Source organism: Ammodytes marinus, assembly GCF_949987685.1.
Source record: "Ammodytes marinus genome assembly, chromosome: 16".
Lineage (NCBI taxonomy): Eukaryota > Metazoa > Chordata > Actinopteri > Uranoscopiformes > Ammodytidae > Ammodytes > Ammodytes marinus.
Genome location: NC_137220.1, coordinates 27429192 through 27451350, shown reverse-complemented (window position 1 = coordinate 27451350; position 22159 = coordinate 27429192). Strand labels below are relative to the sequence as shown.

At 40.8% G+C, this 22159-nt stretch overlaps 3 protein-coding genes across 4 annotated transcripts; 1 reads left to right on the top strand and 2 right to left on the bottom strand.

Moving 5' to 3' along the window:
• Window positions 1–2649: 2649 nt before the first annotated feature.
• mrpl12 (mitochondrial ribosomal protein L12) lies at window positions 2650–6860 on the bottom strand. The gene is made up of 5 exons (XM_080043550.1): window positions 6688–6860; window positions 5072–5270; window positions 4892–4957; window positions 4613–4750; window positions 2650–3313 (listed from the first exon to the last, which is right to left on the bottom strand). Exons 1-5 carry the CDS (start codon window positions 6744–6746, stop codon window positions 3197–3199), a joined length of 579 nt encoding a protein of 192 aa, XP_079899676.1. The 5' UTR covers window positions 6747–6860; the 3' UTR covers window positions 2650–3196.
• Window positions 6861–7560: 700 nt separating this feature from the next.
• On the top strand, window positions 7561–8788 carry LOC307263616 (methyltransferase-like 26 B; the record flags this gene model as incomplete). Its single annotated transcript, XM_080044806.1, has 6 exons — window positions 7561–7760; window positions 8028–8190; window positions 8278–8337; window positions 8422–8489; window positions 8578–8656; window positions 8741–8788. 6 exons carry the CDS (start codon window positions 7561–7563, stop codon window positions 8786–8788), a joined length of 618 nt encoding a protein of 205 aa, XP_079900932.1.
• Window positions 8789–9831: 1043 nt separating this feature from the next.
• hgs (hepatocyte growth factor-regulated tyrosine kinase substrate) lies at window positions 9832–20815 on the bottom strand. Of its 2 annotated transcripts, none has more exons than XM_080044406.1 (20): window positions 20674–20815; window positions 18766–18850; window positions 18546–18621; window positions 18327–18419; window positions 17262–17379; window positions 16960–17012; window positions 15528–15596; window positions 15279–15403; window positions 14292–14409; window positions 14019–14117; window positions 13835–13930; window positions 13661–13699; window positions 13389–13556; window positions 13054–13267; window positions 12796–12968; window positions 12575–12715; window positions 12298–12481; window positions 11826–11959; window positions 11535–11711; window positions 9832–11233 (listed from the first exon to the last, which is right to left on the bottom strand). In XM_080044406.1, exons 1-20 carry the CDS (start codon window positions 20708–20710, stop codon window positions 11114–11116), a joined length of 2319 nt encoding a protein of 772 aa, XP_079900532.1. In that variant the 5' UTR covers window positions 20711–20815; the 3' UTR covers window positions 9832–11113. The 2 variants fall into 2 exon arrangements, with proteins under 2 accessions (XP_079900532.1, XP_079900533.1); XM_080044407.1 differs by having other exon boundaries at window positions 14298–14409.
• Window positions 20816–22159: the final 1344 nt, after the last annotated feature.

Here is a 22159-nt window from a genome sequence, read left to right as displayed (position 1 = left end):
CAACTGAACCTGGTCAGGCAGGAGTCTGAGCTGAAAACTGTGAAAATTGCATCAAGATTTCTGGTTTCCCTGACATTATCCTCAGGTAAATACAGTTTAAATATGTCACAGTCAATAACAGAATATGAGCTAAGTATTTATGCAAAAACCTCCTAACTTGTAACATACAACGTTTTATGTATGTCTCTACAGGTTAAACTGGGGAATGATCTACAACCCAGTGGAGTGAAAAAGCTTTGGTTGTGAAGCCATGCTGAGGTAACATGTAAACATGTACAGTAACGAGGCAGGAAAGGAATGTATCAGGAAAGTCATTATCTTTTGTAAAAAAAAAAGTATAGAAAAAATTAGTCAGAGCTGAAAATTATCTGACACCCTTTCAATATCTAGTAGATAATGTATCATTTGTATTGTGATCACTCATTTATAATAAAGTTTTACTGTTAAAAAATGTATTGTGTTGCCAACTGTCACTGTTTGCTTCGTGTAGTAAAGGATTACTTGAAACTCACATTTTCATAGTCAGGATGTTGGACTAGTTTTCTGACCGATCTACATGTATTGACTTATACGTTTCTTAATTCAACCCTTTATCTCTCTGAAGATTTCTTATAAAACAGTATCATTACATTTTAAAAAGACCAAAACCATACTTAAAAATAAAGCAGTTTATTCATAGCCAGTGAAATGGAAATATAAAGTGTACAGAAGCAAAGCCATAACTTGTATGTAACTGTCCAGTTGTTGCTGGTGGGCCCTGAAGAAGACCACCTGTCCCACCCAGTGAACAGTCTCCTCTGATGGAACAGATAGTGTGGTCCGTCAGGTCACTCATATCTGTAAAACATGACACATTCAATGTTGTATCATGTAGCCTAGCTGACATATACATCATACATATGTTATGGCAAAGCTACTAACTAATGAAAATATATTTTTCTTCCATTATTAAATAAGATAGGCTACTAATAAGCCCTTGCTCAAGAAGCAACGGGTTCTGAGTGATACTGTGTGATTTTTGAAATATGGACAGGAAACAAACAGCAGCAGAGGCAACTTACTGTCATGGACATATAAAGAAATGGACACCGTATTGAAAAATGGCGCCCATTCATTCCTATGAAAGCTGCTCATTGGCGCAGAGAAGCAACAAGGAAGCTGCCATATTGCTTTCATGTGGCCCTGGCACGCCCAAGTGTATGACGTAGCGGCGCCATCGACCTATCAAGAAAGAGGGGGCGGCAACGGGCGGCAAGCATGCTTACAGTAGGCTATTCTTCCTGTCTATTATAGTGTACATAAACACTGGAGATGTAATAGGCCTACTGCTGCATGTACCACAACTGCTTGCATAACTACACACTGTCAACAACAAACAACTATTCAGTTTCCAACACACCGTACAGTTTCCCCGTCTGTTTTTCACACAGGGGCTGTCATGGAGAGACTCACAGATCTAAATGTTAGCATAAAGCTAAAGGTTAAGCTAGCGGACGTTAACGCTAACTACTTAACCCAGTGGCATTCTCACGTTTCAGTCGGCGTTGGTTATTATAGGAGGGATAAATTAAAGCACATTACACACATTGAACTCATAAACGGACAGATTTGTTTTTAAATAGGACTACTTACATTTCCAGAGGAGAGATGGTGTCTCTCAGTCTTCCAGGCACAATCTCCTCCACACTCCAGTATAACGGCAGATCAAACTAGATTGCCAACCTTTGCTGGGCATAGCCAAACAAAAAATGGAGTAAATCCATTCAGCCCCGGTCTGCTTCGAGGCTGGGGTGTGATGGTAGCTTGAGGATGAGCTCACACTGTAGCTTGCTTCTGCTCTGTTGTTGCATTAGCAGGTGCAGTTCCAGGTGTGTGTGGTTACCAACCAATGGCTTCTTGATTTGGCAATCAACTGCCGCGAGTTTCTGGCGAGCTTTCCCATGGGAGTATTTATGTTAATGGACCCGACCAATTTCTAGCCTGGAAATCCAGACCCTGATATCTTGAACGATAGAGGCGCAGCAAATTTAATTTGCCAGCGCCTAGTGGCAAGTCTGGGAATGCCAGGCTAACCAATTTCGTTATCAGTCTGTGTTTTTTGGAACAGACCTTCAAATCCCCCCTTTTTGGAAATAAGCATCCCAGAAGAAACTGACATGTTTGTCTTTTTGAAGCTTGTGTGTGCTGGTAGGGACCCCAATAACCTAAAAAGTGTGCCCAAACACCGGAAATGTTTGGTTTTTCATAATATGTCCCCTTTAAATATTTGTTAGCTGTTGATAATTTCAGCCAACTGGCTTGCTATCACAGCTGTGTGCTTTTCCAGCTGCAACTATCAGCTGTACTGTTGGTTGCATACAAATGGAATACATTGTATCTTTCCAAAGCATTGAATAAATAAAAATGTAATTGCTTTCCCCTCTTCTAGGAAAGCATCTTCTTTCTGTTTCATGTCAAATTAAATCAGCATAAATTGGACAGATGTGTAACTTTAGTTTACACGGTAACAGAAAGTTGTCCAAACCACCACTGTCTGAGGGGATTGAAGGAGATTGTATGACCTCTAATGGTCAGCAGCAGTAAAGCTGCATTAAAATTAGACTTCACCAATAAGAATAGTTAAAATCAGCTTTTCAGTCTCAGTACTTCATGCTATATTTAAGGCAACACAAAACACATTAAATCAATCTTAAAATGTTGTTATAATCAGTATCAGCACACCATATGTGTATTTCAACTTTAATCACATTATTAACAATTCTATAGCATAATAAGGACTCCATCCCCTGAATTTGATCAACAGTATCTGGTATTCTTATAGGGAATGGTAACCGTTTTCCCTACAACATTATCTTTCGTTCTTTGAAAAGTTAAACATACACACACACACAGAGAATGACCAACTGAGTCACTGACGCACCCGGGCCAGTGTTTCTGTAGTATCAGACGGACACATGAGCAGAAATATGGACACGCAAACACCGGGGCGGACGTTTTTGTGCAGGCTGTGGGCCTGGAAAGTTCAGTCTGAGTTGTACCGCGCCACCTGACACTGTTAAGAGACAGTATTTATGTCTGTTTTCGTTTCTCCAGGGATCCTTCTCATTCTCATGTAAAAAAACAAAAAAAGAAATGATAGAATGACGGATGAAGTGCATGAGAAGCCAAACGGTGGAGAACAGGTGGGCATATACATCTACTCCAACACCACAGTGCCTCCTGCTGCCTCCAGGGAGGCTTTCAGTTTCTCTGCCTCTTCTTTGGATACGTTGGCCCGGATCTCCTGGGGAAGAGACTCCACTAGTTTCTTGGCCTGGAATAAGAAGGACAGAGAAAAAGCAAGATTTTGTCAAGTCACACTGGTATAGAAAAGGGTGTCACAGATAAGGTATGACAGCTGTCATTAACACACATTTAGACTTATAAGGAAACAGTAGAGCCTGTTTCAACTCGGTAGCATGTTGCTTAACTATGTAGCAGAATGGCTAATAATCAGTTTGGGATTAATTTTTTTAACACAAAAATCTACCGACGAACCCAAAACAACACAGCGGGACTCGGCGGTCCGGTGATAAGCAAACAGTAGCCTTCACTAACGTTTAACAACATACTTGATAAAGACACACAATAACGATCTGTGCCCATACTGAAAGCTCTGACTTGGATAAACGGAGCGATCGATGTGTGTAAATCCATCCGTTACATGTTTCTGTACTGTAGATGGGCAGTTATATTAATAATATACAGAGCACCACAAATTACAACAGCATGTACATTAACGGCTTGGTTATTGTCTAAAAGAATGTTAAGGCTGAAGGGCTCCTAAAGCTTTTACATTGTGCTTGGTTTTCTCCCTGTTTTTTCAAGAGACTAGTTGCCTGGTGTAAAAGTAGACCGGTGTTAAAACTTCCGTTTAAACGTTGGGGAATTGAGTGGATACGAGCATCCCTAGTGGATTCCTGTGGTCTAACAAACCTTTTTAATGGATTTGTATTTGCAAAGAAAATTGTATCAAATAACTGAAATTCTGCATTGTTTATGTCTATCCCTGCGTTCCGAATCGCATACTCTTTCTTTGTTCTATTCTACATACTACATCCGACGATAAAAATAACCTAGTGAGAATGCAGTAGGCATACTATTGGGACATACTTTTACTTATTTATTTCATCATAACATTGTGCCTTGATCTTGCCTCTTGTTTTTATATCCATCGCATCCTCATTTGTTTTCATATGGAGGCTCTGTTGGTGTGATGTCACATCAGGTTCTCACTGGATTATGGGTCAGAATCGGATGCCGTTTTCAACACTAAAAATCTTAGCCGTATGTAGTAGACATCCGGGTCTTTCTATCCTTCCTAAATTTGGCCTCAACTCGGGACATCCTACTTTTTTCTACCATACTAAATAGCAGGAAGTATGCCATTCGGAACGCAGGGTAGGTTTTCTTCCGTGCATTTCTCTTCTTCCTTAACTATGGTGCTGCACTTCTTAGCAGATTTCTGTCCCCAACTGTCCACAAGCAGACAGCACTCCTTACTACTGTAGTTCATTACTAGTGGTCAATTATTCCACAAGGTAGCTTTAAAAAGGCGGAAGATGACACTTACCTGCACCAGATTCAAGCCTTGGATACAGTTCTTCACTTCCTTTATAAGTTTCACTTTTTCCGTTGCTTTTAATTCCGTCAATTTGACTATAAAGTGAGTCTTCTCTTTCTTGACTGGTACGTCCTCCTCTTCTGCAGCCTAGTTTCACACAGAAGAAAAGTGTCAAATATATGTATGCACTTGCATCATGCATTTAGTAGGCCTATTGATTTAACTTGCAGTGCTATAATATTTAGATCAAACAAAGGACCACATTTAAATGATTTTGTTCTCCGTCACCTGAGCTGCAGGTAGAGCTGACGCAGCCATCGGCAACATTCCAACATCCTGAATGTTCAGAGTTTTCTGGAAACAAAAAAAGGAAAAGGAAAACATTACACCACTGATGGATCCCAAGAGTGTATCTGACTAGGCATGTTGCTGTTCAGATTCAGTGTTTCTGGACTTTTCCCCACAAACCTTGAGAAGCTCATTGAGGTCCGACACCTCTAATAAAGTGAGGCTTGCTATTTCACCGACGAGCTGTTGGATTTTGGGTGAATACAGTTTGGGTGCTCCGTCTAGTGTTGGGGTGGCGATGGCATCTGAGTGGCTGACTGGACTGGTGTTCAGGTGTCTGAGGGCGCACAGGGCCGGGGCCTGTCGATGGAGCTGTTGCCTGGAGAAGGACAAAGGATAAGGTGAATGAAAGGCTGCCTGTGTCTGGTTCTTTAGTGTGGCCCTCAAGAGACTGTCACTGTGTATCCAGATGGATAGCCCACATCTGGCATCAGAATTTTTGTCTTAAATGATTATTTCTCACTTATTATCCAATGCTCCTTATGACTTTGTGTATGGACTACTATACCTTTTACCCCAAAAAATTAATTTTAACTACTAGATAAGAGGTCTGCGGTTGCCTTAGTAACTCACATTGGGTACTATGGACTTCCAGTCCTTGTCTTGCATCGTCACACCGAGAGTTTGCCTCACCAGACATGAACTCTGACATTTATCTATCGGATTCTAGGGAATTTAAAATGAGCTACTGACCAGTTAATCTTAATTTGGCTAAAGTTACTGTATCATTAGCATTATGGCCTGCAATCACAACTACAGCGATCGGCTCACACATTAGGCAATTCATGTAAAACAGGGCGGATACAAATCGGCTGTACTGTTGGACTACTTTATTATTATTATTATTCGAATATGCTTTTTAAGACTGAGGAGGTATCTGCATTACAATTTGAAGAATTATAGAGTGCATGTGTCTTATGTGATGGGGAACTTGTTTGGACTGGTGCTCGTTATTTTTTTTGTTGCAGTTTTAAGACTATTTGGAGTAGCAAAATCAAGAAAATTATCAGCTGATTACATGACAATGAAGGAGATAAATAAAAAGGTCCTCAGATATGATCCTTTGACTCTTTAGGGGCGGGGGTAAGCCATGCAGCAGGACGGGACCAACTGCTATGGATGTAATGCATTCAGCTACATTACGGCAACTTCTGTCGGCTCCATATGATTCTTTAACATAAAACGTGTCGTTCGTATTTAGTGGCCACAGCTGTGCATAGAGTAGGCTAACAATAGCAGAATAAACTCAGAGATATAGCTTGAGTTTATTTGATCAGCAAAAACGTGAATAGTCGGTTTGAAGAGGGTGACCTTGGCTCAGAACCAGAGCAGCTTCATAGAGTAAAACTATCAAACGGCTGCTGCATTTGGTCAGTAGGCCTTCAACTCAAACTAAAGAAGAGGACAATGAGTGAATAAAGCGAGCAGGGGACTGGGTCAGAGTGTCCAAGTTTAATACAGTAAGGCTTCAGTTACTGCTACATTTGACAAGCTAACGCTATCGTTAGTCACAAACACACATAAAAGGCTACAGTCCTTTCTAAAATACGAAGCTATTTTTCTCTTCCGTGTATTCGCCAGCTGCATACATATAACAGCGGGTCTTACGAGCAGACAAAACCGGCTAAAGTCACCGGCAGTCTGCCCTTGACAGAAGCAGACAGTCAGACCCTCAAGTGTAGCAGTCCCCCGGTGTTACGAGACTGACCGGTAACCGCTCGGCTCACGTTACGTACCGGTGCGTGGTCGCCGCAGCCCGCAGCGCTGTCCGGAGGCAGTGTCTGGTGCAGTACATGCTAACGGTATCCCTCTGTCCCTGTTAATACAAAAACAAGCCTAGTTTGTCGCTGCCAGGTTCTCCTTCAGTCCCCCTGTCTCAAAAGCACATGGCGTCCTCTCGGCTTCTGACCTACCCACGATGCACTGCGTGAACTGTTAGAGATAGTACGGCAGCCCAGACGGGACACGGAGGAAGTATACATAACATCATTGGGAGTAATGCGCATAGTTTTATAGATTATATCATAATTGTTAAAAATATATATAAATAATTATTGACAAAATTACTATGCATTACTATCATACACAATTAATTAATACATATTGATCAAATGTGTTCGCCATACTTGAATGTTATGTTGCAGTTCCTGGCTATGACCACAAGAGGACAGTGCAAACTAATGATTGAACTACAGGCCTAGTATGGATTGAACTATGCCTAGTATGGATTGAACACACTCGGATAGATACAAAATGATATCGATACAATGATGGCACTGTCATTTTTGTTGACTGTACATTACATTTTTATGAACATAGTTACTTAAAATTCAGAAACACATTTGCTATATGATTTCTCTGCTTAGGCTAAGGGCCTACTAGGCTAGGCTACTACTGTAAATACTGACTTGGGGAGGAGCACATTGGGAATCCTCTTAACCAAGTAATCTTTGCACCCATCTGCTGTTACAGTCATCCATCAATATGCTAGTTCCCAGCAAGTCTCCGTGAGCCAGCTCAAGTGAAGGTAAGAGGAATCCTCTGAGAGAGAAACTCCACACAAGATATAGGGTGACATACCATGTCTTTCTTCTTTTCTCCTCCAGACCATGCTGCTGTCTCCTCAGGCAGAGAGGAACTGTGAGGCTCTGTGTACTGTGCTGGAGGATGTGCTGGAGGATCAGTCCCACAGGCAGCTGTTTGCCTTAGAGCTGGGCTCTGGAACAGGGCAGCATGTCATACGCTTTGCCCTGAAGATGCCCTTTGTTACCTGGCAACCGTCAGACATCAAAGAAGAGTCTCGGGACAGGTTTGTGTCCAGAGAAAAAGGCTTCTGAATATAGTTGTGCCTTATGTGTTCCAGACACAACAATTTAATGATGATTGAAATTAATGGTTACATTGTTGTCATACATAGACATATGGAGTAGTGTTCGACAGTATACGCTTCATGGGTGGCAGCCTAGTTGTAGGCTACCTTTTCCAATTATGTGGATATAAAATGGCAGAAAGGGATTCATGAGAAGCTTTTCTGAATTGAATAAAAATGTAGGATTAAGTACATGCTTACTTGCAGTATTAAGGCGTACATTGCTGCAGCCCATGTGATGACTGTGCTGCCGCCTGTCCACCTGGATGCCAGCCAACCGTGGGAGAAATGGGCCGGCCTTCCTCGCTACTCCTGTGATGTCATTGTTGCCATTAACTTACTGCAATACAGCTCCTTCCAAACAGCACAGGTAGGGCTCATTATCTTATTGTTCATTTGTGAAGGGCCATAAAACAGATTTCTTGATAATGAAAATGTTGTTTTTTTTCCCCACAAGGGTGTTTTCAATGGAGCAGGTCAGATCCTCAGGCAGAATGGTCTTTTGATAACATATGGGGTATGTATCAAATGCTGAAACCTTTATGCATGGAACAGCAGGCTTTAAAAACTAACACATATCCTGAACTTTAACATGTTCCAGGTGTATGCTATGAATGGCACGATTACACCAAGTTGTAACGAACACCTGGATGAAGAGCTTCGAAAAATGTGAGTGACGGTTCAACAGTATATGTGTCTGGGTAGGCTCTGCTAGCTGGGTCTAAATAGACTTATTTAATGTTTACTGTATCTATAGGAATCCAGACTGGGGTCTTCCAGACACCGATGTGCTGAGACAGCTGGCCTATGGGAATGGGATGCGTATGGAGAGAATGGTGAGTCACATACTGCAGCCTGCTGATACTACTAGGAAATACCTTCAGTGTAGCCTTTATATCTGTGTTGTTTTTAATCTCCAGATTGAGATGGAAGAATTCTACAAATGCCTCATCTTCAGAAAACTTTAAAGAAGATAAACTGCGAAAAAGGAGAAGAGAAACAAACTTTTTTATACTTTTGCAACACACTATGTTGTAAGATTTCCTCACTCATCAATATAAAGCTATGGTCTTCCTGCTTTATTAACCCTCTGAGGTCTAGGGGTATTTTCTCCGATTTTACATACTTCTATAAATACCTATTTCAAATGTGCAAGAAGACAAATTATACCAAAGTGTTTTATATGGAAATGTTCAGAACACATTAGGCCTTTGTTTTCTGAGGTCTATTTATGTCCTAGACCATTGTGTATATAAATAATTGGCTTAAATGCTGAAAAATGAATTGCGATTTTTGAAAAACCTGGAAATTTGTGTGAAAGAAGAACCTTTAGTCATCCCGTTGAGTTGTTTTGGCTCTTGAAATTGCTTCTCCTAAGCCTTAGCTTCAAAAATGCAGTGGAAACATTCCAAAACACAGTAGGGGAGTGCACAAAACATGACTAATATAAAATTTGGTCCAGACGCTTTTTGGTAGAAATGTTGTCTCTACTTTCAAAAAACATTAGGAAATTAGACTGAATGAAGACTTTGAACCACATATGATGATTCATGGGATGTATACTAATAAAAGAGGAAGCATCACAAAATTGTTTTCAAACAAACCATTAAGTAAATATAAAAACAACAATAACAAACTACTTTCACACTATGTATATACTCTATGCACTATTTACAAGCTAAGTGGTAGCTGGGGAGCTTCTGGGTCTTGCTTCTCATGGTGTTTTCTAAGCCTGTAAGGGACTGACAGTATCACGAGAACATTCCCCGGAAACAGGAGGACCTCTAGTTTGAGATGATGTTTTCATTTTATTTTTCAGCCATATCTTCAGGGAGATATTAATAAAGATATGCGCGGCCGTAGACCTCAGAGGGTTAAAATCCTTCTAATTGACATGTATGAATGTGACATGGAACACTGTATTTACATGATTAAAAGTTATCTTGTACGTCTTTATTTTTCAAATCCTATATAAGGTAATTGAAAAAAAAAAAAAAATTTGAAGTAAGTGGACAATGAGAACCAGATATTTATTAAATATAATTTCAAAATGACTTTAAAGTCAGACAGATGAGTAAGCTGGAATATAGAAGTTCACAGATGGCAAATGAAGGGGTTACAGAAATCACTGATTGGGTTGTTGTGATACATACATGCGGCACGTTGTGTTTGCTCTGCAAGCCTTTCTGGAACGCCAAGTACACTTTAGAAAACAGCCCACCTGCACTTCCTACGTAGATATCCTCATCTGTGACACTTACAACCATGTGCACACTGGCAGTTAATTCAAAGTTATAGTCCTATGCTTCTGTCAGGCTTCTGAAGGTACTTTGTGATCGGCAACACAATCATTTCAATACAGAGATGCAGGAGGAAATTAGAGTCACTGAACTGCTTAAGTGTGTGTATATTATCGTCACTAGTTGTGTAATTTAATCTTTAAAAGCATATGTAGTGAGGATAAAACAAATCAACCCAGCTCATGATCAAACACTCTTCCCACAATATACAATCCCTGGACTACGTTTTGCCCCATTCAAGAAACTACATTAAGACACTCAAAACACTCCAAACGAATAAATGCCAAAACAAGATAAGATGACCCCTAGTTTACATATGCATGTGAAGGCATGAAACTGGAAACTACAACTGGAATGGCAACCTTTGAACCTGATGGAGATGTGCCATATATTTTCAGGCCATTGACTGTACTTCCCTTCCCTAGACGTCAGACTTAATCCCCACACCCAAAGCACGCACACAGGTGTCTCTCTGTTCCAGTTAGGATATGGTGCAATAATTCACTTTCATTTCATAACATCATTCAAATTTAACATGCAAATTTTGCTTTAGAAAAATACGAGACAAACGATGGTAATCTCGTCTTTTTTCCTCCTCATGTGTAACCATATTTTATTAATAATTTTTAACTGTTATACCACTGACTCTTTCTGAGCTTCAGTTGTTGATTTAATAAGGAAAATACTACATACATATCAGCGTGGAAAGGAGGGAAGAAGAATGTAGGGTGCAGGGGTTACCGATCCCTCTCTTGCAGCTTCAACCCACATTCCCATATTTCAGTGGGGGGGACAGCCAAGGAGAATAACAGTTCTGCAACATCATCACAATATTTTACATTGCCACAACATCACAGAAAGGTGGGAGGTGTGTGTGTGAGTATGTGTCCAGAGGTGTTTCCACTGAGAGCATCCTCAGAGTCCAGAGATGAAGGGGAGAGACCAAAGGAAGAGAAGGGGTGTAGTGTGTCAGACCCTGCAGCGGGTGGGGGTTCAGTCAAAGCAGATGAGCTGTGCCTCTACACTGCCAGGCACAGGCTGAGGGGCCTGCTGCTGCTGCTGCTGCTGCTGTTGCTGCTGCTGTTGCTGCTGCTGGCCACCAGGGGGAGCAACCTAGCACACAAGAAACACAGTGAGTAAAGGCTTAATTCGCTAATGAATGTTGCAAACTCTTTACAATGGCTATGTTCCAATACCCATACTTCGCTGCTTTATAGTATAGTAGAAAAAGATTGAGCATGTCCCAATACATGTAGTCAGCATGCATCAATCCTCTGCGCCCTGCAATCTATGGCACATCGATATATCTATTTTATTAAGTCCATGGTATATAAAAGCAAGAAGCAAGTTCATGGTGCGGTGTGATGATACCGCTAACACCTGATGACAAAGAAAGACATAATATGTAGCTGACCTGTTGGTACATGGGCTGCTGGCCTTGCATGTAGGGCTGTTGGTGGGGCATGTTGGGGTCCTGTCCAGGCAATGCTGAGATCATGTTCTGCATGCTGTATGGCTGGTAGCCCATGTAACCCATACCGTTAGTAGGGGTGGCCTGGGGGGGCATACTCTGGGCCTGAGAGGCCACATTCTGAACAGAACAGGGATGACAGTTAGTGCATAAAGGACATGGATTTTCTTTCAATAGTCTGGTGGTATTTACTGTAGAGATCAGAACATCAAAAAAGTGAGAGTCAATGTTGACCTGGTAACCCTGTGTGGGTGTGGGCTGATAGTTGGAGTAGGGTGGACTGGTATTGGGCGGAGCCTGACCAGGGGGAGGAGGCTGCCCATTGGTGCCTGCAGGCTGGTACATGTACGCATTCACCATATTGGGATCTGGAGGAAGAGAGGACAATCAGTCATGCACACCTGAAATCTGAAATCAAGTCAAATGTTTCATGACATGGGGGGCGCCCTTAGCTCAGTTGGTAGGGCGTCCCCCCCATGGGCCTCGGCCAGCAGCGGACCGGGGTTCGATTCCAGCCTGCGGTCGTTCTCTGCATGTCACTCCCCTCTCTGCCCCATTTCAACTCTGTCTCTACACTATCAATAAAGCATAAAAATGCCAAAAAAAAAATCTTAAAAAAAAAAAAAGTTTCATGACACCATATTTAGTTCTGTAGCTAACAAAGCCTTCTTTCCCAGTTGTTCCTTCTTTTTGTCGACCTCCTAACCTGTGGGAGGTCCGGGCATGGCCTGGTACTGTGGTGGTGCGGTCTGCCCCGGCTGGCCCATATAGATGTTGTGCATAGGTGAACCCTCTACAGAACCAGCCGGGCTGAAGGTTCCCGGGTAGCTGGGTGGAGCACCAGGCTGATACACCACCCCTCCTGCCACATTGGGGGGCAAAGACTGCATCTGTGGGACAGCACATAAGACACATTATTCTCAAAGACCCATGAAAAGATAAATGGTGTCTATATGCCCATAAAGAGAGCATGCAGAATGTACCTGGGCGTAGGGCAGAGAGAAAGCAGGCATTTGGGCCCTCATCTGGATTGTGTGCTTCTGCTGCTCCAGACGCATCTGCCTTTCCTTCTCCTGCTCCTGGAGGCGCTGGATGGCCAGCTGTCTCTGCACCTCCAGGTATTCCTGCAGTCCAAAGACAAACACTTGTGAGCACGTCAATGTACTGATATCTGCATGTTCAGCCGTGAGCCTCGTTTGCTCACCTGTTTCTTCTGCCTCATGATCTCCAGTTTCTGTGCCAGCTGGATCTGCCTTTGTCTCTCCGATTCCTCGGCGGCGCGACGCAGCTTCTCTCTGTGTTCGTCCCGTAGGGCGTTGAGGGCGGCCCGAGCATCACGCACCTGAGCCAGCTTGTCCTGCAGCCCCTCATAGTACACTGCAGACAGCACACACCACAGAAACATTTCAGAGACCGGACATGCACAGGCACACACACAAAGTCACGCATAGCTAACACTCACATCGCTTCTCATCCAGCTGGTTGAGGATGTCCAGCAGCTGCGGGTGCATGTTGTTAATGGACTGGAACAGTGAGAGCACAGCACTGTCGTTGGTGATGCTGCGCCCACGCATGTGGTTGCTCTTCATGCGGTTAAGGAAGGTGGTGACAGCATTCTGCAGAGCCTTCAGAAACTGCTCATGGCTCTCCTCTGACTCCCCGTTCTGGTACGGCTGCTGAAGACGGGGAAGAGACACAAACCAATCCAAAAGTCATGTGTGGTCTGTTTATACTGCAGTTCAACAAGACATAACAAATACATCTACTGACATCTGCTTTCAGGAAGTTTCAACATACCTCCACTATGCTGACTGGCTGGACGGGGACATGAGTTTCTACAGGCTGACTGACTGGTGGTGGAAGCGGCTCAGCCAATGGCACGGGGGCAGGGGCTGAAGGGGTGGGACTCTTGCGAGCCTCTTCCTGTTTCTTCTCCCAGTAGGTTCTGTTCAGGTAACGGGCCAGCTGGAATAGTGTGACATTTTTTTTTTAACATCAGTGATTTTAAGCAAGACGTAAGATTTCCATTAGTCTATACAAGTGCAAGGAAATAATTCTAGCACATTTACCTCAGGGTCAACATCCTCAGCTGATGGAGCAGAGGAGTTCTAAAGAAAGTGTATAGTTAGTTAGATGAAACATATTTCCATCATTTGCTCACTTATAAACAGAGAAGTGAACCTTGCTTTAAATCAAAAATAAAAGTTTGCCAGAGGGAAATGCAGCATGGGATGTCATCTTACAATAGGGGATGTGTAGAGGGTGCTGACTGGTGGAGCTGAGGAAGTCACTGGAGTGGGATCTGCCTTGGGATACATGGTGTATGAGTTCTTGTGCCTCTGTAAGTATACAGACACGGGTATGTTTTAGTTTCTCTCCATTAACGTGTTACAAAGTATAAGGTAACATTTTAGCTGTGCGACCCACCATGCGCTCTTTCTCTTCAGCCTCACTTTGGGAAAGGGCGATGGCCAGCTGCAGCTCCTCCTCCTCCTGCAGCGCTGCCTCGTCTCTCTTGGGGGGCATCTGGTGAGACAGGGGAGCAACGGGAAGATTCACTAACGGGTGGGTTCAAAAAAATCTTCCAAAACAAAGCATGTCTGTTTTCCTACATAGACCCCTTCAACATTGACTTCCTTCCCCAAAAACATTTATTTAGACTGTGATCCAATTTGACAATAAACTAGGGCGTATACGTACAGCTACCTGTGACTGCTGGGACAGCGGGCTGGTCAGGTACTCAGGAGGCAGCTCCACGGGGCCTGGAGTGGGGGCTTTTCCTTCTGCTTTCCTAAGTGGAGGAGAGAGGGACGGGTGGCTGTGAGGTAAAGGGATCAGGGAAGACAAGACAACCTTATAGATTAGAAGAGAGCATGCCATGTAAAACACCAACATCTCAACACAAGACAATACATGACAGAGCCAAGGGAGCGCATGGTATTCTAATAATACAAAACTCCATTAAGAAGTACATCTACATTCAAATCTCGTCAGGCTAAACACCAATACTCATTCCGAGTTTGGGAGAATGCTTAAATCATGCAAATGTTAAGGCTCTGAATATTTAACAGTGCAACACATCAAGTCAATAAGACACAATACATCTACATTTTCCATGTTGCAATAGAGCCACTTCATTGCTGTCAAAATTAGTTTTTTTGAAATGTGTTCTGAAATGAAATGAATCTCATATAAATGCATATTGAAAAAAAAAATAGGGGTTGATCTAATGTGTTGTCTGCGGAAAACCTTTTTAATTTAATTTAAAAAATATATATAAATATGATGCATTAGAAATTGATACACATGGTTTAACACTTTTTTAAAAGGTTACTAACAACAACTACCAATATTACAAACAAATATGAGCTCTGTGGTGGTGTTTCCACACAAAATGAAATGAAAGCATTAATGAGGGTGAGTAAAGATTATAAACAAAGCACTGCATTTAATATTTGTTTTAAACAGATAAAACAGGCTGGCAGGTATTTAGACAAAAAGCAATGCATATATAGTTTTCATCATAAAAAGAATAATGATGTAGTCCTCTACATCATTATTCTCAATGTAGAGTTAACATTGATGTAGACGGATAAGAGAGGCACTTTCAGGAGCCTGCATGCTTCGCACTCCTGCCTATAATTCACACTCATTCTGGCAGTTCAATCATCAGATCTGGGAACTTACTTGTTAAGCAGCTCAAAGCATGGCTCACACACACGCACTTCCTTCTCAATGCCAAACTTTGGAATGGTGGAGTACTTAGACGAACACTTTCCACAGAAGATCTGGCCACAGGCTCGACAGTGGTGCTGGGAAAGCAAAGGAACACAAATCCAGGTCAACTTCCGCACATGCGCTAGACGCAGACACACACAGACACAACCATGACTGAAATCATAAAATCTGCAACTATTTAACAAAAGACGGAACTACCTTTCTTGTCATGACTCCAAACTGAACTCTGCACCTGTGGCACTCCTCAGCGTCAACCCAGTCTGGAGCCTGGACAATGCAGACAGACATGACATATTACTACAATGGGGGATACAACAAACATTTCTGATGCTTTAGTGAACAGTCATCCTCTCTTCTAAATAGTTGAGCTCATCTCATGCTGAATGCACAGATATCACCCACTTTATAGACCGCACTCTACTTCAGTTATACAAGGAAATGAAAATATCTCACCTAGGGATGCACCGAAATGTAAATTATTGTCCGAAACCGAATAAAATTAAACAGTTGGCCGAAAGGCCGAAACCGGAAGAGGCTTTGGCAGTTTTGTTTATTATTTATTCAATTCTTTCAACATTGCATACATGAACTCCCAAATGTTCTCCTCAAACATAGCCTACAACTAAAAAGCAACCCTAAATAAACAAATAAACAGTAAAACCTTCAAATCTAAGAGTAAAATTAACATTTTACTAGGAATTAATTTGTGAGCCACTGGCTGATTTTTACCTTGACTTATATGAGGATGAATCTACAAAAAGATCAACTTATTGCCCTTTTCATTTTAGCAATGCAGTGCAGGTTGAGTTGCTCTAAAAAAACTGCACCACAGCTCCCACCGTAATGTTCAGACTTCAGAATTTGCATCAAAGCCCTGATCATAACAATGAGAGGCTTTAAACGATGTCCATGCTTAGGAGGTGATTGTAACTTTTTCGTCTGTAGACTGAAACTAACGGGGGGAGGCAGCTCGCTGGACATATATTTAGTCGCGCTGTCAGTTTGCCGACATGGCTCTGTGCATTCAGGCTCGAGAAATGCAATCAGATTGTAGGAGCCTTTTCCCCCAACAGCGGTAAAGGACAGGATATCTCCGGTAATCATTTTAGCTGTCAAACTAAAGTTGTTTTTGTGCGGCGGCCCTCACCGGCGAGGTGTCACTGTGAATGACACCGTTACCAACTGTCACAGAATTTCACCGGGTGAATCGCTGCTTTGCTCGCGGAAGGCTTTTGTGTTTCTAAGGTGATTAAACATCAGTCTTGGACAAGCGTTTTAACTTTATGCTGCAAAGCATTGCACTGTCTGCGCCGTGTTTCATCCAGTTTGAAAAAATGCTCCCACACTGGACTCTGACATTTTCATGCACGCACCAAACTGCTCCTGCTGCGCGCTCACAAAGAGACGTGGACTCGCATACACGGTTACGTCTCTCTTTACTGCCATTTCCTGGTTTACAAGCGTGCAGCTCTTTTAAAAACATATTTCCTTAGTGTCATTTAGTTTGCCAATTTTCGGTAATGTTGTTCGGCTTTTTAACTGTTTCGGGCTGAAACCGAAAATGACTTATTTTGCCATTTTCGGCCGAACTTTTTCAGTGGCCGAATGTTCAGTGCATCCCTAATCTCACCCTCTCAGCTGCAAACATTGCATCACTCTCCTTGAACTCTGGGAACACATGACCTATGAGAAAAAGAAAAGAAAAACAGACATATTAAACATACAGTAATAATGATGCCAGTAGCACATTGACAGAAGTAAAACATTATACACAGTAAATGCTGTGTGATACAATGAACCATGTTTTTGAATAATAACATAAACATCAAATAATAAATATACAAATGTAATGTGTCTTTCTTAAATTCCATTATAGCTTAGTCAGGGTTGAGACACATTTTCAGCCTTCCAACACACAGCATGTCCACTTACCTTCCACTTTCATGATCTGGTAAGTGTCTTGAACCACCTTGTATTTGGGTTCGTTACGGAAGGCGTGAGCCCAGGCCTGGATCAGGTACAGAATCTTGTTTCTGACATTTGGTTCCGTCTGTTTGTGGTGGTAAAAGAACCACACAGAGTAAAATAAACCTGCCTTTAACACCTTTAAGTCCCCCTCTTGTTTTAGATTGGGACTGTCTGTTTGTCACATAACATTGGTACGACAGAGCTTTACTTCCACAAACTGAAACAAAAAACATTGTGTTTGGACAAAAAGAGATTGAGGTCACAAGGCAATGACGTCACCAGGGTGTCTCAACCAGCATGGGCTGCGGGAGCTTGTGTCACGTGATACAGAAAGGAGCCAATGAAATATTGCTTGCTCATGCTGTAATGCACCCAGCTGCCTGGCAGCAGAGAGCAGTTACTGAGTCAAGAGAGAAGGGGAGAAAGACAAATCATCTTGTCTATGTCTAAAAGGTTAAAACAAATGAATATATAATAACTTCCCACTGTGTGTCCACATGGAGGAGGGAAGGGGCTTTTTACATAGTTGCACATATATTAATTTACCTGCATAGGAGGTGAGACAAGTGGTCAATAAGTAAATGAGTAAAACATGTATTATCAATTATTGATCATTTCAGTCCGTTGTCAGCCTGAAATGCACAATATATCCTGGTTCCATCATCTTAAATATCTCTGCGTTTCCAACTATGAGTCAACCAAAGCAAGACATCTGATATTTCACTTATTTGATTTTCGTAAAGTAAACGTTTAGTTGATTAATAAAAAAAAAAGATTGACAGATGAATTGAAAATGAATATAATTGTTGCAGCCCTAAACTGTATTTTACACATGGTACAACTGCTCCACCTCTGTCAGCAAATTCAGCTTCACAATGAGACAGCATTGACTCCAGAAAATGTATGTTTCTAACTTATGTAGGAACCTTGAAAGACTGTTGCACGTAAAGAGTGATGTAATGAGAGTGAAGATAAATAGTTGGGACGATAAACAAAAGCAGGATATGAAACAAAAAGAACGAATGTCACCTTGAGTAATTCCTTGAGTTCTTCCATGGTTTGTTTACTGGCCACCTCATCGTGGACTGTCTGACCACAGTTCTTCACCACTGACTCAAGGACCTGAAAGGTGGGCCACATCATTATTCACTAAGCCAACCATGTTATACACATGTCACCAAAAAAACAAAACAACACAATGTTGACAAATATTTTTAACCGGCTGAGAAATAATTCTGCAGCTCTTACCTCAAGTGCATAGAGGGCCACATGTGGATTTTTGTCATTCAGCTTCTTCTTAATGGCCCCGATAGCATACTTAGCTCTGCAAAAAAAATCAATTGCAATTCGATAAGACAAAGGCATAATTGTTGGATTAATACAAACAAACATAAACGTATTACTCAAATTAGCTTTTTGAATGTAATTTATCTTATTTTAAAGGGCAGCAGCGGACAGAATCACTCACTGAGCGTCTCCTTGTCGGATGAGATCACAGATCTGCAGAATAGATTCCCAGTCGGTCTCCAGTAGCAGCTGGCTGGTGGCTTTATCTGCAATTATCAAACAATCAGATGCTAAATGCTGCAACATTGTCTGTCTATTATTTACCACACAGTACCCGGCCTCTACTACAAGCAGTCTTAAAAAAATAAATAGCGGGCCTCCTCCTTTCCTATACAGCCCTGGAAATGTTGTAGACTTCATACTTTTAGGAATACAAAGTTCTAACTAACACAGACTAAAAACACAAATGATTTTAAACATCCGCCTTTATGGAGGTTATACAGTATATTCTTCTTTTTAAAACAATGTTTGAGAGTTGTTGAATCCACTTCATGATCATTTTGGAGTTTGTAATTTGTGGTGCTCAGTTTGTAATACTTTTATTATAGTTATCAAAACAAAGAAAATGGCAGCATGTGTTTGTGTATATTTATTTATATCAATGGTATCTGGTGTCTTTCTCTCAAAGTGCTTAGGTCTCTTTATTAATGCAATGTAGTTATGTTTTCGATTTGAAAATCGTTAGTTGCTAACAAAGAAAGAAACGTCTGTGGGTTGTAATTTACTAGAAATGTGGTCTTTGCTTAGTTTTCGAAGATGCCTTATAATTATGTGCCACAATGTTTGAAACTATTTCACTGTTTTTGGTTCAAGTTCTGGTGGTTCTTAACCTGGTTGGTAATTATATCCACATTGTGTGTCTAAAGATGGTCATGTTTGTAAATGTTCTAGTTAAGTAGCAGCAATCTTAATGGGAATATTGTCTTAATACATCCATTTTAAGTATTAGCCCCATCGTAATTGCTAAACATTCCGTTTGTCGAAATACTTAAACCAACTGTATCTTGGGAATATGTAAATACTGTATGTACTGTACAGCTGGCACAGCTTAAACCGACATGATACCAGGTGGGTTTTTGATGTGTGTAGTACCTGATTAAGAGGCTCTGTGTCACTATTTAGTTATTTTAGGAACTACATTAGTTAAGTCTGTGCTATCATGGCATGTGGTTTTTCAAAATGTCTCGGTTTTACATAACCACAAACACACACACACAGAAAACTTGGTAACATCCCATCACAAAAACATAGTACAAAATGCACAGCATGGTTTATAGACTAGGGTTTTATGGGGTGCCAACAGCTTTTTTTCCCCAGAACAATCTAACTGTCACATGTAAAGTGACATTCAGGTAAAAGGTTGTTAACACATTATTTATCAGTTATTAGTCAGTTTTTACCATGACTCATAACGCCACCAATAGCAACTGCATATTACGATGTCATCATAGCATATGAACGTAACCTTTGGCCAAAACATATAAATGGTAATAAATCAGTGTATCTAAATCTAATTATCCCCGTGTAGCTGCTGGCTAATAAACCTGTTGTGGAGTTTAAAAAAAATACTATGCACAACTTAGCACATTCATTAGGTAGCCTATATATCGCATACAGTACCTTATTGGACATCAGTTATACAGTAACATTATTACCGTTGGTAACTCGCTTACGTAAATATATTATCGTGTGTGAGGCTGAAATGAACCTAGAGAAAAGCAGCAGACTGCTTTAGTTGGATCAACAGCACGAAGATACCACAGGGATAATGTCGAGTATTTTGTTACTTTGATTAGACGCCCAGTTAAAAATAGTAAACGACCAATATTGTTCTGTATGTTCGTGTTGCTACATTTAATGAGCCTTTCTAGGCCTACAAACATTAGCAGCGAAATAGTTAGCAGGCTAAAATAAGCTAGCTGAGAGCGAGAGAGAGAGCCACAGCCCAAAACAATACGCTGGAAAACGTCGCACTTTGACTCTAGTTGGCTAATAAACTCTTAGCCGAAAGAATGGTCGTATAGCTTACCCAGCAGCCTCTCAAATGTACCCCCGCCTTTCCCCATGTTAGAGTCAAAGTGTCAACGTAGCTGTCGAGTGGTCTTGTAAAGTCAACGGGTCCTGGTCGGTCCTTGGTGTTTGCACCGCTTATAGGTTAGCTTGTGTTAGCTTTTCCGCTAGCCACTGAGCACAGCTGTACGGCTCTTCCTGCTTCCCACTTCCGCCGTAGAGACGACAACAACAACGCTGGTGTTTTCCTCGTTTCCTCCTCTAGCGATGGAAAATAGCAAAGACAGGTAAAAGATCTGTGGAGGTCCATAGCTAACATAATAACACATTATTATTACATTAATGTGCAATTAAAAGCACCCAAAACATATTTTTTTAAATGTAGGAATTAAGACATTTAAAAAGGAACATAGGCCCTAAATTGAGATTTATTTAAAAAAAATCCCTTTGTATTATACCCGGTAGTATTTGTGTAGGCCTACCCTATGTATCTATATCTGTGTTATTTTCCCTTTCCATTTTTGACCCATTTTCATTTGCCAAATTGATTTATTTCTGTAGACCTATTTTCTTTTTACATTTAATTTCTACCTCATTATTCAAATTAAAGGTGCAGTGTGTAATATGACATCATCAAGAAAGTTCTACAAAGTTCTAGAATGCAACGCTCCCTGGGTAACCCTAACCCTTTCGAATAATAACAGAAGCTACAGTGGCCTTAAAGGACAAGAACAATTCTACATTTTAAACAATGCACCTGATGACATTCCAACTATGACACTTTCAAGATGGCGGCACTAGGCCTTGGTCCAAAATATGCAGAAATATGGACATATATGAGACCCTTTCTAAGGGGAAAAAAAAACATTAAAACATCTTTTTTCAGCTATTATGCACTAAATTAAATGTACTTATGGATATTAAAATTACTTTCTACAAAATCTGCTAGGAAATAAAACCCAAAATTCTACACACTGCAGGTTTAAGGGGCTGTCATTCAGTGTATGACATTGGGTCAACTTACTGGTTGATCCACATCAAAGTGCCGAGCCCTTTCACTATTTATTAATGCATCAAATATTTTTTTGGTGCATTAAATTAAATATAAATTAATTCAATTCAATTCAGTCATTTACTTATTTTGAATAATTTCAGAAACGGTACTTTGTACATTTCGAGAGACTCCATTTATATTAATCTGATGCCAAATTCTGCAAATATTATTGTAGGCTATTTATATATATATATATATATATATATATATATATATATATATATATATATATATATATATATATATATATATATATATATATATATATATATATATATGTATATATATATATATATATATATATATATATATATATATATATATATATATATATATATATACACATATAGGACTCTTGATCCGAGGTCTAAATTCAGACCAAGCTGAACGATATTATCAACAAACTCATCAGTACACTTAAAATCTGTATGTTTAATTGCTACTATAGTTG

Bases quoted from the DNA above. Each gene is read 5' to 3' on its own strand.
- mrpl12 (XM_080043550.1), bottom strand. From the start codon at position 6,746: ATGTACTGCACCAGACACTGCCTCCGGACAGCGCTGCGGGCTGCGGCG. The intron at 5,271-6,687 runs GTACGTAACGTG...GTCCTTCTCCAG, and splicing joins GCTGCGGCGACCACGCACCG to GCAACAGCTCCATCGACAGG. The intron at 4,751-4,891 runs GTGACGGAGAAC...GTGTGAAACTAG, and splicing joins CAGCTCTACCTGCAGCTCAG to GCTGCAGAAGAGGAGGACGT.
- hgs (XM_080044406.1), bottom strand. From the start codon at position 20,710: ATGGGGAAAGGCGGGGGTACATTTGAGAGGCTGCTGG. The intron at 13,268-13,388 runs GTATGTTGAAAC...CCCCGTCTTCAG, and splicing joins AGCCAGTCAGCATAGTGGAG to CAGCCGTACCAGAACGGGGA. The intron at 11,234-11,534 runs GTCAGCTACATA...CTTGTGTGCTAG, and splicing joins AGCAGCCCATGTACCAACAG to GTTGCTCCCCCTGGTGGCCA.